The 16,502-nt window shown below is 35.8% G+C and overlaps 1 protein-coding gene across 1 annotated transcript in view; it reads left to right on the forward strand.

Moving 5' to 3' along the window:
- atrnl1a (attractin-like 1a) overlaps nt 1-16,502 on the forward strand; it is a 375,666-nt gene that overhangs the window by 85,303 nt on the left and 273,861 nt on the right. The window contains exons 13-17 of the mRNA XM_059566501.1: nt 2,014-2,132; nt 2,223-2,339; nt 5,555-5,687; nt 9,987-10,174; nt 13,085-13,298. Of these exons, the coding sequence (XP_059422484.1) occupies nt 2,014-2,132; nt 2,223-2,339; nt 5,555-5,687; nt 9,987-10,174; nt 13,085-13,298 (771 nt within the window). The remainder of the gene's footprint in view (nt 1-2,013; nt 2,133-2,222; nt 2,340-5,554; nt 5,688-9,986; nt 10,175-13,084; nt 13,299-16,502) is intronic.

The raw sequence follows: 16,502 nt of genomic DNA on the forward strand, positions 1-16,502 counted from the left end.
AATTAATGTTTAATTAATTAATTTTTTTACTAGCAAAGGCTGCATTGAATTGATCAAAATATTTATATTTTAAATAAATGCTGTCTTTCTATTCATCAAAAAATACTGTGTATGTCTTCCACAAAAATATTTAGCAGAACAACTATTCATAACACTGATAATAATAAGAACATTTTCTTGAGATACTAATTAGCATATGAGGATCATGTGAAACTGAAGACTGGAATAATGGGTGCCGAAAATTCAGCTTTGCCATTACAGAAATACATTTTTAAAATGTTAAAATTAGAAAACAGTTGTTTTAAATCGTCATAGAATTTTTAAAACATAACTGCTTTAAATGTTTAAATGTATTTTTGTTCAAGTAAATAAAGTCTCTGTGAGCATAAATCTTACCAGCGCCAATCTTTTGAACAGTAGTGTGGAATTTATGAACAATCTGCGACCGTTACAAATGTTTACACATTCTTTCAGCTTGTGGCAATATCTGCACATCTGGTTTACTATCCCACATCACCATCCCAGTGGGGTGAAGTTCACGGTTCATCTCATTCTTTTGTGTTAGAACTTTAGCACTCTATGTCAAATGCACACCTGGAGAGTATTTTTCCTTCCCATAAATCCTCTGTCAGGACATTATTGTTAAACCACATATAATCCTATTTGCACTTGATACATTGGGAGGCTTAAATGCAGAGCCATGCGCACATTCTGTTTTACCTTGATGGCGTACAGCCTGTTTTCCACTGGGTAAATCCTGTCTGACTGTGGAAATGCCTGTTGATAATTGACTGAACAAAAGGTCAGTCAGCGCATAATAATCTCATAGCGATGCAATTATGATAGCGATGAAACCAAACTCCAGCGATTGTGGATACAGATGTTTTTGTCTGTGGGCAAAACTGGACCTGAGAGGATTACTGCAATTATCGCGTGGAGTTTGGAGTGCTATCAGAGGTGGATTGGACTTTAATTAAGTAATGGAATGACACACAAGTTCATGATGGATTATTCTGTATTGTGTGTATTTAAGAGACCTGTACTCGTGGCCGTTAAGCATTGTACACAGGCACTGTTTGGGTAGTTGTTCTCTTTATATAACGTACATTATTATGCACTATGTTCCTTATATTTTTATGTATTGTTTATACACACACATACAAATGTGCGTGCACATGCTACAATCCAAAAGTTTGATGTTGTTGGGAATTTTTTATGTTTTTGAAAGAAGTATCTCTCCATCCTCACTGCATTTATAAGAGTTTTCTGTTTAAATATATATTTAAAATGTAATTTATTCCTGTGATGTCAAAGCTGAATTTTTAGCATCATCTAATATGCTGATTTGATGTTCAAGAAACACTTGTTATTGCAAAAACTTTGTAACAATTTAAAAGTCTTAACTGTCACTTTTGATCAGTGATTAGACTTTAAAACATTCACATAAAGATAAATGTTGAGTCGAGTAAACAGTTAAACGAGTGTGAAGAATCTTTGTTACTCCTATTTCTTTTCTCCCATCCTTCGTGTTCATTTTTGTCCTGGATTTTCTCATTGTTTATTCTTTGAAACTGTTCCAGACAAAAGCCAGTTCCTGTGTGACCTCTCTTTCCCAGAAATAATGATGAAAACAAACCAACAAACAGAAAACATCCTCCCAAAAAGAAAAGAACAGGAACAACTGTACTTATGTGTATGGTGTTTATTCATGGTCTGAAATAAACAAATTCACAGTCAGTACAAAAGTCTCTTTTCTGTCCTTGGCTCTTCCCCTCGATTCTGCAGTTTTAATTTGGCTGTGCCCTGTCCATGTCCACCTCCGCTGTTCAACTTTAGCCCTTACCCATGTGTCATTGCACACACTCATTATTCACCTCAGTTGTGAAGTGTTTCACCTTGAGAGCTCTGAGCTCCAAGTCAGAGCCCTGTTACCACCAAACCTACAATTGTGTTTTATGCTAATAAGTAGAATTTTTTTCTTGTCTGTGATGATTCTTGTTTTTTTGACTATAGATTCAGCTGGTAAGCAGTGTCAGCAGTTTTCAGACTGTGCTTCCTGTACGGCCAACACCAATGACTGCCAGTGGTGTGAAGACAAGAAATGCATCTCCTCTTCAAGCAACTGCACCGTGGTATGTCCAAACAGAGACTCGGCTGTCAAAAAGATTTAAAAGCATTTAGAACAATTCAAATATGCTGTGCCATGTTTTTTCTGCATTCAGCTTACAGTTGAGCTTGCCCGCCACCCTCGAGGTCCCCTGTACCTCAACCCTCCACCTGCAATGCTTTCTGAGCACCAGCTCTCTATTTGGAGACCCGGTGTGCGCAAAAATGGCCAGGTATGCAGTAACAGAGCTTATAAAATGATTGATTGGTTTAGGGCTGTCACCTTTGAGAAAAATCTAATTCGAACGGATATCGAATATCATGCAATGTATTCGAATATATTCGAATATCTATGTGCCCGCCCCCCTGCGCATAAAAAAAAAAAAAAAAAAAACACACCGTAGCATAATGGAGATTCAATCACAAATGTTTTAACAGTGAGTCGTTTAACAGCAGGTTATCAACTTAGAATATCAACTTATATGAAGTGCCACTATGCATATCCCACAACATTAGGCTAAATGAAAAAAAAACGATTCAGAACAGGCACAAACAATAAAGTGACAACTTAAACAGCGGCAGGAGTAAGGCATATAGCCTAGCCTAATTTATTTCTTAATATTGTTTGCAAGAAACACCAGTCTAACAACTTGATCTGGATTAAGTGCGGCTCTCTTTTTATTTACAATGTTCCCCGCGGTGGAGAACACACATAAGGAGTGCACAGACATGCCTGACTGGCTACTAGCTCTTATTCGCTTGATTCGGTCATGGGCCTACGCTACAATACGTCTAGAGTGCCCTCTACTGGATAAGATGGCAAAGAATAAAATAAAAAACAAACTGTCTAATCATAGACTGTAAAAAATGTGCTACACATGGCATTTTAAAAAACGGATATTTTATTTATAGTTCGATTACGGATATTTCACGTCATGTTCGATTGCATATTCGAATATCGAATAAAAAGTGACAGCCCTAATTGGCTTAGAGAATTAGCATCTGTAACCTCTTGATTTCTCTTGTTTCCTCCTCATACTAATGCTCTGGAGGATTTCCATGAATTTCTTGCTTAAAAGCAACACAATGTTGTACTGTAAAATTACTTTGCAGTGTCGCATTAACCCTCTGGAGTCGATTAACGCGGATACGCGTTTTGAGTCATTTTCTCCTGATAACCCCGAAAAGAACTTAAATTACACTTTCAGTTCAATCGTACAGATAAGAGCAATACATCAATCGAATCTATAAAGGGTCTACTTTTATTTGTATACAGACATAATAACAAAACTTTGTGCACTTATAAAATAAAGATAACAAATAAGGTGTGCTGTCTGCAGCCTTTGTCTGCGCTGATTTTCATTTACAAACACGTCATTTAAATGAACTGTAACTCCGTGAATACTCAACGAAGAGACATGAGAGAGATATCTATAGAAAGCTTGACATGTCTACTTTTAAACTAAACAAGTGCCGCCGAAAACAGATATTCTGTGTTAAAGTAATCCATATGAAAACAACGCGATGTCTGTTTTTCATGTCTCCCTTCAATATATCTAATGTGACTAGGGATGGGACAGTATGAAAATTTAATATCACGATTATAGTGACTAAAATTATCACGATTATCAATATTATCACGGTTTTGTTGAAACGAGATGAAAGTGTTCAAAAATAGTTGATGCTCACACTGAAAACATTTCAGCAAGTTTTATATTTAATAATCAACAAACAACTAATAAAACAAGCAACTCTATGCACTTAATTTAAAGAAAGATTAAATTCTGTGGCATTTCCTTCCTTACAATGAAAAGTGTAGAAGCATAGAAAAGCATAGAAAAGTCACTGACTTTCGCCATTCCTTCTCGAAAAAAAACAAAAAAAACATTGTGCGCTGCGCTTGCGTCAGACTGTTGCTGGCTGGACATGATTTAATAGTGAGTTATTAAAACCGCGATAATCAAACACGGTTTTAATGATAATTCATTTTTAAACGATATTACTAACCTTCAGCACATTTTATCACGGTTATCAATAAAAACGGTTATCGTCCCATCCCTAAATGTGTCCACGCCCCCGCGCTGAACGCGCTATTCAGATTCAAACTGAAGCGCGCAGCTTGAATACGCCCATAACAGAAGAAAAAGCAGCGAGACTGTTTTTCAAGTTCTTTTATTTTACTGTTTGCTTCGCGATGAGAGGAATAAGACATAAATCACCCCAAAAAGATGTCATGTGGTTGAGGATTTGAGAAATGGATTTCCTCAGAAAAAAAAGAATGAAGCACTTTATTCAGCAGAGATCATAAACATGAGTAAGCCTCTTTTTATTTATTTATATACTTGTACTAGTTTTCACATAACGTGTAAACGTTTTACTAGTTAGACTTTTTCCAAACTATAATTCCTGACTAAATATATAATCAAGTGAAACATTATGAAGTTTCAATAACAATATACAATACTATACAATTCAATAGCTTGATGGTAATAATATAAATGTAACAAATAAATAACTGTAGGCTAACAAATGTAAAAACAATGCTGTTCTTTCAATTTATTCCCCCTAAAAAACCTAAAAAATATTCTCAGCTCTTTTCAACATTAATAATAATAATAATAATGATAATAATAACAACAATAAATGTTTTTTTGTAGAAAATAAGATTGTTAAAAGGATTTCTGAAGGATTGTGTGACTGGAGTAATGATGCAAAACAATTTGTTTGAAAGTAAGCTTTGATTGTTTCTTATAAACTGTTTAACTGCTCCCCCAAGTGGATATTAAAGTATGTTGTGGGATAATTAAATATATTCTAAATAAACTACAAACATAAAATTATATAGATTTATTTTTTTCTCTCATTCTTTCTTGTAACTCTTCCCTCTCAGTGGCACAGATGACTGAATGGCTCATTATGCAGCTCATTATGCGGGCCTTTGTCTTCTCAGGTGTAAATCACAATGATATTCATGGTAGTTGACGCCTACTCGCATATGACTTTTACCAACAAAAAGTGTCTTAGAAAATGTAAATCAATATATTGTTTTCTGTGAGTGAGTAAAGATGATTTTCACATAATTTAGAAAGAAAAATTCTAGGCTACAAGCTCCAGTTCTCGAAAGTCCCGGGAACCAATGTTCTCTATGTGTTTTTTTTGCCTTATTCAAGTGTTTTAACATTTTTAGTTTTTCACTAACCACGCATAATATTTTTTTTTTCAAAAACACAATCATGTACATACATGCATTTTACATATTATTATAGCCCTGTTTGTGCTGATTACAGTGAGATTAGACTTTACCCATTCAGGTATTTATAAGAAACTGAAAAAAGCACAAATGTCAGGGCATGACACAACCTCTCCAGGCCCCAAAAATACCCTTAGACTCCAGAGGGTTAAAATATGTAACTTGAAGTTATCTTATTTCCTTCCTCTTGTTTTTCAGTCTGTGAAGAACTTCACCAAATGCAGTGTTCGAAGTGAGCAGGTTTGCAGCAAACTGGTGAACTGCAGGAGTTGCTCACTGAACATCAACTGTCAGTGGGAACCACAACAGCAGGAGTGTCATGCTTTGCCTGGTGAGTTGAAGGATGGATGGTTGGATGAATAGACGGACTGACAGAGAAATTCCATATCTATATAAACAGTGATTAAAGTAGACATTTCTTCTGTGTAACTAATGTCGACGAGGTTATCATTCAGTAAGGTCAGTAAGATTTACAAAAAATAATAGTTTAATACTTTTATTCAGCAAGGACACATTAAAATGATAATGAAGACATTTATACTATTTCTATCAATTTTGTGCTTTTGCACTTTCTTTTTATCAAAGAATCTTGGAAAAAAAGTATCACTGTTTCCACAAAAATATTAAGTGGCAGTTTTCAGCTGTAAAAATTTAAAAAATGTTTCTTGAGCAATAAATCAGCATATTACAATGATTTCTTAAGGATTGTGTGGCACTTTTAACTTTATTAACACTAAGAACAGCTCTTTTAAATTGTAATAATATTTTAAAATATTAAGTTTAACTTTATTTTTGATGCCTTGGTGAGCATAAGAGACATCTTATAAAATAAACAAACAAAAAAATCTTACTGACCCCAAACTTTTGGACTCTAGTGAAAGTGTCAAAAGTGTCTCAGCTGTCTCTTTGATGGACCCAGGCTATGAAAACAGCACAGGGAATCGTCCACATGTTTTAGATAACCAGACCACCAGCCAACAAGTGCTCTCTACCTGTGATCATTTTGTGCATTCAGGTTTGTTGACACCGGGTTTGCTGAGGCCATCATTAAAAATATTTTGGTTTGCAGTAACAGTATTTTTTTTTTAAAAAGGGTTGGTAGGTAGGTCTAAAAAACTGTTTTCAAGTTTTAATGTAAAAAAAAAAAAAAAAAAAAAAAAAGTAAATTTTGGTGATGGTGATTACGTAGTTATGAATTTAAACAAATTAGCATATTGTGACATCACTGACTCAGTCTTCAACCCGTGCCTTCGGGTGCATCATTGCAAACCTCATTTTGATGCAGGCTATATAGACCACAAACAAATTGAAATCTTTGTCAAAAACATGTTTATTGCATGAATTTCAGGTGAGAAGAAAATAATCAGGTACTGTTTTACTTGCATCCACCCCTAGGTGTCAATGCAACCTACAAATGAGAGACCGTTTACTTTGCTTTCTTGGGTTGTCACTTTTGTGAAAAAAATCCTGTTTGATTTGAGAGACAAGTGTTCATTGAATCGATTGCAAAATCGATTTTGCATGTCTAAATACATTTTATATGGCAAATAACACCAAATATAGGTAAACAGGCACGGACAACAGGCAGGACGAATGTAAAGATTCAATATATTGGTAAAGACCAATATTTCTGATGATTTATTGGCGTGAAGTTATGTGCAAAATGACAAACAGGAGTGCAACATTCTCGAAAAACAATAAGCAGAGTGGACTGCCATAACAATGCAAAATATTTACTACAGGCTTCAACATGGCTGTGTTTATGATTAGAAATGTCAACAACAACAAAAAATCGCATAGACGATTCTAGCCCGAATCTGTATGCATGAGACTACCCGAATACCAGTAGAATTCACATTCCTTTTGTAAAAAGAGAAACATTGTGCAGAAGTATTATTTGCTGTTATGCGTGTGTGTCCGAAGCTGCAGTTGCTGTGTGACCATAGACTGTATATGTGACGCGTGTTCCAAAAAAAAAACCTGGAAGCACTCCAAAAAAATAACCTGAACGTGCTCCGAGAGAAGGTCGTTAAAATCAATTTCCTATTTTCGTTTTTGAAACTTGTGTTGGTTGGTCCAATCGATTTGTGCAATAGATTTTGAACATAAAGTGACAGTCGACACGGTCACGGTTTTAGACTAGATGGGAGAAGGGATGGGAAAATATCTTGGCACAGTTTTTCCAGAACTTCGTGCCAAGTTAAAGCGGTGTCAAATGTTTTAATGAATTTTTTAGATGTATTATAGTGCCTGAACCCGTATGACTTTGAACAGTGACCGCAAACATTTAGTTTACTGCAGCCGCAGCCATCATTACCAAGCGCGAACCGTTGACTCTGACAGTGAATGAGAGACGAAGCGAACGCACAGGCTACAGTGTGACATCCGTGTAAACATAGATGACGTCACTGTTTTTTTTTTAAGAAAGAACGTAGCCTTCGTTTGTATGTAGGCCTAGGCAATTTATATATTTACAATACTTAAATATCATTAATATTATTTTATATTTTATATTATTTGTTGTTTTAAAAGTAATAAAAAATGATTTGGTCTTAAAGCAAACTAAAACCAAAAAGCAAAAAAAAAAAAAAAAAATTGAGTCGGTCCTAAATTGACAGGGTCAGTCGGATTACGGCAAACAAGAATATTTCTAAGGATGGCCTGACCTTATTTTTTGGGGGGCACAGTTTTGGAAAAGCTAGAAAAATGTCAGAAATTTTTTAAAGCAGTTTCAATTTTGTGAGTTTGTGCACCTCAGATGCAAAAACAAAGGAAACAGCTTTCCACACTCTGAGGGCATCTCTGCCTGATTTATTTGATCTGATCTAGTTTGAGAGCAGGAAGTGATGCAGTTGTTTGATGTATTATTAACATTTTTGTCTCCCTTTTGGAAGAAATATTTTCTACCTACACTTTGTACCTATTTTCTGTTTTTTTCCAGACTGTCTTTAAAGATGCATGCACACACACACACACACACACACACACACACTGGTTAATTTTTTTACACTTTCTTGACCAAGATTTGGTATGTATCACAGTATTATGTTATATAAAAATGGTCAAAATCATACATTTTTTTTTGTTTTAGGTTTGAATAAAAATGTAAATACTATAAGATTTCAGTGTGAACTCAATGTATAGTTTCTTTTTCTGAAAGTAAACACTTAGTGACTTAGTAAGTATCTAAGTCACTCACTTTAATTAGAGAGTAAATATCCATAATTCATGTACATTAAAGGTAGGGTCATGTCCACTGGTTGAAGAGACGCCAGTAACCTGAAGACAGTTTTTTATCAGGGAACCCCCCTAGAAAATGCAATTGGGCTAGTTTTGAGAATCAATTGGGCAGGTTTTCTTGTGAAAACCTGGCAACCCTGATCTGAACACACATGCTGGATATATACTACTAATCACAGGAGCGTATTTACTGATGAGAGGTGCATGCAAATCTCATTCGATCTTTTGCACAGCCCTACATTCAGGGTTTAAGCTGGTCATTCTCCTGTAGTCTCTCTCTGTCTGATATCATGCTCTTCTCAAGGACATGAGCCAGACAGACTCACTTCTCAGCTGTCATATTTCTGATTGATAGCTCAGTTTGGAGGCATACATACACACACAAATGAAAATTTTATCTGCAAAGGACATACACTCTATAGTATAGACGTGTATATCCAAGCATGAAAAAAATGTGACCTTTGCAGCTGGATAGTACATCACATATGAGTTCTGACCTGCACCAGAAGGTCAGTTCCAAGTGCAGTAATTATTCAAGTTTGCTGAGCTATTTATCCATTCATGGCTGAGCAGCTTGTCAAGAAACCCAGGGTTTATTGTTCTTTTACTTTCTGTTATTTCTTTCTTTCTTTATCACATAACAGCCTTTATCTTAGAATATAATAAACCACATTTTATAAAGTATACCGCTGAAATGAAAAGGGCTTATTATTATGCTATTTTTAGAGCTGTGTGGTTTCATAATTGGCTATGACCATGTGCTTTTCTTTTTGTTTTTCTTTTCAGGAATTTGAGGGGTGGTGTTTGTGGTTAACCATTGTCATGGTTAATTATTCAGTGCTGCTTAATGTGATATGTTCAAACTCCAGAGTGTAGCATGGTGTGTCCTGGATTTTAAGATGTAATTTGATTTACATTTACTGTTCGAAAGTTGAGGGTTGACAAGATTTTTTTTTTATGGTTTTGAAAGAAGGCTGCATTTATTTGATCACAATACAGTAATTCTGTGAAATATTATTCAAATTTAAAATAACTGCAGTTAACAATTCTTTCAATCCTGTGATTGTAAAGCTGAATTGTCATCATCCATTACTCTAGTCCTCAGTGTCACATGAGCCTTCAGAAATAATTATTTGCAGATTTGTTGCTCAAGAAACATTTCCTATTATTATCAATGTTGAAAACAACTCAATATCTTGTAGAATCCATAATATCTTTTTACTGCAATGAATAGAACAGCGTTTATTTAATTATTTTTAGCTGTATAATACATAGAAAGCTCCTTTTATCAAGATCCTGATCAGAATGATTTGTTAGCATTGTTCAGAGGTCTTGTGTGAGTGAGGCCTAGTTTGGACAGTGAATCCTGGATTTCTCTGCTTTTTTACAGCACATTTGTGTGGAGAGGGCTGGAGTCAGGTTGGAGATGCATGTCTGAGGCTGAACGCAAGCAAAGAGAGTTATGATAATGCCCAGCACTACTGTAAGAACCTGGATGGGAACATCGTCTCTCTGACCTCCGCCAGACAGGTGGACTTCATACTGGATGAGCTGCAGAAGTATCAGCTGGAGGAGAAGGTGAGTCAAGCTCAGTCACTGATGCTTGTGTGCTAGCTTACATTGATTTGTCTTGGTAATGGTTGGGTATTGATCTAGAACACAGTCAACACTTTCCTGTTTTTCAGTACGTTGCATACAGGTTAGTTCTGTCTCCACGTCAGAAATTCATTAATCAGTGCCCTATCAATACTAGTGAAATTTAATGGTACTAGACACTGGGGTGTCGAAATTAATTGTTGCATCGATGCGGACGTGGATGATTCTGCATTGATGTAGTAATGTTCCTGCAGCTCACTTGGCTGTCAAGCTTAAGGTTGGGGGTTCGATTCCCCGGGAACACATGATAGGTAAAAATTGATAGCCTGAATGTACTGTCGCTTTGGATAAAAGCATCTGCTAAATTCATAAATGTAATTTAAAAAAAAAAACTTTTTTAATTTATTAGACCATAAACTATTATAGCCTATGATGTCATTCGCATATGCGCTTGTCAAGCGAGTATTAAAAATGAACTCTCTATTTTTAAATCGGAGCTTGGCTTTTTCCCGTAAATGCAACGTTTGTACGCTAGAAACAAATGCTTCTGGCTTCATTGCACAGAATATGCGCTGTGAGGCACGTGCTTATTGCTTGACAGTGTTTCCATTCGCTGTTATTTTAGTCTTTTGAACTGAAGTCTGAAGTCAAAACTGAAGTCAAACTTAAAAAGGATGAGCTACAGTAATAATTCTTGTTTACATTCACTTAATACTTTGCCAAGACAGGAATTACAGCATGTAGAAAGACATATATTGCTACTTTTTTTAATCATTGGCTTGTTATTGAAATGCCAGTATTTTTAACATTTGTAAAGGCCCTTTCACACCAACTGCAGATTGAAAATGTAAAGGAATAATGTTGATGGTGAGTTTTTTTTTTTTTTTTTTTTACTGACACAAGCTCTTCTGGGCACCTGATTTGTTTAACTAAATTAGTTTTTGATTTTAAGTATATTTGCATTGACACTCTGCTCTTACTCCCAATTTAAAGTGATTATTTAAACACCCTCAAATGTCCTGACAGATAATTCTGTCCAAGTAAACATTAGCATTTGCAAATTACTTGATAAGTTTCTGTGTGTCAAGCCCAGATGTAGTGCCAGCTGTTTCGCGTGTAGGTTCGTTTCTAAATGTCAGTAAAGCTTAAACTTCAACTTTACATGTCAAAAAACCTTACTCATGCCTTCAGTAAAGAGCCATTCTGCACAAAATCTGTGGAGTCCCCTCGATGCTGTGGTGTTAATATTTGTCATGTGTTAATCAAAAGGAAAGGAGTGATTCTCTGCGTAATCCGCTCCCTCGCTGACTGCGGTGTGAGCCTCAGTGTTTAAGCAGCTTTTGTCCTTTGAAGATTAACACAGTTTTCTAAAGGACCCACCTTTGATGTGAAAAAGATTCACATTCACCGGTTTCTCAGTTGCCACTATTTTTTCTCTTTGCTGTCACTCACACTGACAGTCACACTCACTCCCTGTGGCTGCACAAACTCACAGGAGATCTTAAACCTTTTAAACCTTTTAATCAAAGCATGCAAGACCTTTTCATACAGGGAGGTTGTTAATTTGAATGGAAAATCTGAGAGTTTGGGGTATGTCAAATTCAGTTTGTTTTGCTTTGAATTGATAATTAAATTGTGCGTTGACCTTTTGCCTTTCCTTAAAGAAGACAGACAGAAAGAAAAGTGTATTTATAGAACCATAACACGTCTAATGCTCAGAAGACAGGCTTATTAGCCATCAAAACGTCAAGGTGCACTGAATGAATGTCCAGCTGGAAGTCTGTAATGTTGCAAATTCGAGTTCAAATAGAGTTCAAATAGCAGTTTATGAAGATGAACTCTTCTTTTTTTATTTCACTGAATTTATCACTTCTGCAAATATGTCAGTCTGTTTGTCGTTTTAACTTCAGATGCCTTTCTGCTCTTCACACTAATGTTCATAATCAGTATTTATGAACACAGGGCGAGAGCAGCTTATTGAGCCTGTGTTCAAAGCAATTTTAATGTAATTAAACAAGCTTTATGTTAGATATGTGACACAGTCGCATTTTAGCATCACATTTAAAGGGACAATAAGTAACTTTTTAGGTATTTTATTATCTAAAATCAATATTTTTATTCATAAATATGCCCTCAATGGTGTACAAATACCTATGCCAATGTTTAAACTAATCCTCGTAAATGAAGAATTTATTATCTTTATATACATGGGACGGGTAGGTCGACGGAGGCTTCCATGTAGTTCCGCCATCTTGCAAAACTATAATAGCAGAGAGGGACAAAAAGTACTAAGCCAACGCGTTTCCACAACGCGTTTTCGGTCAGAGCCTGAAACGCAGGTGCAGAGCAGTGAGAGGCACTTGAAACTGCACCGGCAAGTTTAAAAGTCTGGATTGCTTTCTTATTATGGACCATACATATGCCGCGCCACAGGAGAAGAAAACATGGTCGCCAAAACGAAGTGCTATTAGAAGACATCCTGTCAAAGCTTTTTGGTACATATCGCCTACCGTAGATGCAACGCGCATTTGAAAAAGCGAGGCCCTGGAGAGCAAAATTAGTTTGAATGCAAAATACAATTTCACCACTAGATGGGAGTAATTCCTACTTAGAGTCCCTTTAAGTGGAATCTTAAGAGGTGTATTTCTGTATTCGTAATAACATATTCCTGCATTTGGTTACAGCACATTTTGTGAACAAATAGTAATAGCTGTAAGACATTTTAAAATCAGTCCAGAAAAAAAAATTGCTATTCATAGAAGAATTCTCTATAAGTCATTGTTTTGCATTTGTATACATTCTATGTAGAATTTTACTAGATGTTTAACTGTAATGTATTGTGCATGTATGTGTGCAAAGAAGACATGAACAAAGCCATTTTCTCTCTTGCAGAAACTAACTCCCTGGGTGGGTCTAAGGAAGATAAATGTTTCATACTGGGGGTGGGAGGACATGTCTCCCTTTACTGCCAGCACGCTGCAGTGGTTACCAGGGGAGCCAAGTGACTCAGGCTTTTGTGCGTACCTGGAAAGAGCTGAGGTAGCCGGACTCAAAGCCAAACCCTGTACTGCAAACACCGAGGGGCTGATCTGTGAGAAGCCAGTTGGTGAGAAAAAGTTTTCATTGTTTTTGTTTTCACCTTTCCTTTGTAACATGAACCTGGAGGTGATTCAGCACCTGTTCTGTGGTGGATGATGTTCTTACGCATCAAACCCAAACTGAATCCGCTCCCACAGAAAGGTCCACAGAGTTCTAAAGAAATGGAAAGTCTGGCATTCACACAGTTCTACACATCCCTTCTCTTTTATTAAATATATTTGGTCTTAATTTGATAATGCTTTCAGTTAGCATTCTCATCTCCATTTACATAAACTGCGTTTAATACCAATTCCAGAGAGTTCTAGAGATTTTCCCTTGATTTGACCATATGCACGGAGCACTGTTTAGAACTTCCGGATAAAGATAAGCCAGCTTGTAATCTTCCGGTGAAGCTAATTTTATATGCACAATACATAGGTAGAGACTCTCACAGAAACCTCTCCTGCCTCATTCTTATCAGAAACTGAGAAACAAAACAATTGCAACACCGTAAATAACGATAAAAGACATAAAATACAATTGCATGTTATTAAAGAACATATCATTTTATATGCAGAGTAGTAATCCCAGGAAAGTACCCAGACACATAACTGTACATTTCAATGCTGACAAATAAACACTATTGTAACTGTTTAGGCAGTTAGGCTAATTTCTTAAATGACATTGTAATGGTATTCTCGATAATCAACCGCTTACCTTCATGAACACATTTTTAAAATCTTATAAAAAATGTAAAGCATTTATTATTTTTCAACGTTGTGCAGTAAAATGTACATTATTAAAGGCTTACTTTCTAATTCATAAACCAAAAACATGTCTTAGCGAAAAATAAAGACTTTTTAAGATGAAAATGAAATTACCGTTATAACCACGAGATTTCAGCTTAGGATCACTCATTGGCTGCAGCTGCCATTTCAACTCCCTAGTTTTTTTCACATCTTTTTATTTATTGTAAAATAAATATTATAACAAATTTAGTAGTTTATTGTGCTGAAGTATAGCCATACACAAAGTCACTTGTCATTTAAAGAAATAAATAAGGCCAGACAACAGCCTACAAGGCTGAATTATTTAAATACCTATAGCTAAACACAAATTAAATAAGTTATAACAAATAAATAATGCATTGAATATTTTTAAATGTTAAGATTTAATTCAAAAACTACATTGTTTAAAACCTGCTAACTGTCACCCGTCCCCTCTGTGGGACGCCTACCTTTACTTCACTATATTACAATTAAATCTAATCTAATCTTGACAAACTATATATCGTTGGAAAGGTCTAAGACTCCCAAATATATATTTTACCAATGTTGCTTGCTAAAAATGATGTAGGAAAAGTAATCGATTAATTTATGACAAGAGCGCCCCCTTAAAAATCTAAATTATAACTGGAGTTTTGACCTTTGTTTAAAAAAAAAAAGACTTCTTTGTTGCTTTTTTCTCTATCACATTTTAGAAATCATCAGAAGTTATATATCGACTGAAAACTTAAAATCTCAAAATTCATCCTTTAAAACCCATTATTAAATCAGACATTGCATTACCATGTAAATGGTACATCAATATCATGGTACAAAATATTTTCATTCATGAATTATAAAAATGTAAGTTTGGATCGTGCACTACAAAGTCAATGTTCAAAAATGTGAGTGACAGTTAAGGGGTTAAGTTTCATCCAACACTTGTTGCTGCTGTAATTTTGGTAGTCTGAATTGGCTCGTCAGATGACTCATTCCGTTGCCACTGTCAATCATAGCAATGACTCGCGGCATGATTTAATGGATTCTCTCGCGTAAATTTAAAATTCTTATTTATTATTCCTGAAATGGTAAGGGCGGGGTACCGAACTTCGATGCCTTTATCGTATCGAACAAAAAACTTCGATACTATGAGTATCGAAAAATTAATTATCTTTCGGTGCCAAATTTCGGTTCCAAAAGCCAAGTGGCCGTTTTTTTTGCCAAGCGGCTGTGTCTGTGTGAGCTTGTAGCATACGTGCATGTAAGGACCTAAATTCGCCGTGATTGGCTGTCCACCACCACGTGACGTGACGGGGAGGATTTCTGAAGATACTCGCACTCACACAACACAAGTGTAGTTGTTTTTTCTCAAAACGTTTCCATTTTACAATGCCAAAGAGGTCTAAAGTGTGGCTACACTTTATAAAAGTGGATGCCGAGTCAGCAAAGTGCAACATATGCGATAAGAGTATTGCAACCAAAGCCGGCAATACCACCAATTTAGTGAAGCATTTGTTTAAATGAGTGTTTTGCCCTCCCTCCCTGTTTAGTTTGGTCTACTCCATTGCGTATCTTGAAACACGCCCCCTTTCACGTCATCTAAAAAACAGAGAGAGAGAGACAGATTTATCCGGTACAGCAAATTTCTCTAAGCAGCAATAGTAGTAAGGTTTTCCTCTCTTTACACATATCCTTAAGTACATTTTTGCCTGTTTTATTGGTGTCCCCTTCAAAACTTGCTCGTGAGAAATGTTATGTTTATTGTCCCCCCCCCAACATTTAGATGAGATTTTCGCCCCTGGGTTCACTAATCGGATCATGAACTTGTATTACCGAGCTAGAGATGATCTATTATTGAACATCTTGAATGAATAAAGACTTCAAGTTAATCTGTAAAGCACATAAAGCTATCGTTTGAGTTTATAAACTTCTATTTCATGCATGATTCGTATGGATCTGCTAACTGAATGCAAAGTGTGAGTTCTAGGAGAATGTTTGTGTCTTGATGAGCATGTATCGCTCACTAGGAGTCGTTAAATGAACAGCTGCTGTTCTTTCTTTTTTTTTTTTTACGGAGGATCAGTTGCCCTATTGGTTAAAATCCCCAAACTGTTTACTTAAATATTAAATTAATAAATGACATCAAAAAAGGTGCGTTTGCGTTATGATGTGGTCGCTGCTGTGGGCCAGAAAGTCCACGGCAACTTTTTGGTCCCAGTCCGCCCCTGAATGGCGCACCCCTATCCAAAAAGCACAACCAGTTGTATTAATAATGTTATCCTGAGTGTGAAGTGTTACCAGAATTTGTTTTAATTAAGGTGAAAAATAAAAGTTTTGTGTTTAATGTATTTGAAATGTATTTTAAAACATATGGAATCAAATTAAGTATCATTAGGAACCGGTATCGAAACTGAGGTATCGAAATTGGCACAATAAAGATTTTGAACAATACCCAGCCCTAGAAACGG

This window comes from Carassius carassius, chromosome 14 (genome assembly GCF_963082965.1).
Source record: "Carassius carassius chromosome 14, fCarCar2.1, whole genome shotgun sequence".
In the NCBI taxonomy this organism is placed as follows: Eukaryota; Metazoa; Chordata; class Actinopteri; order Cypriniformes; family Cyprinidae; genus Carassius; species Carassius carassius.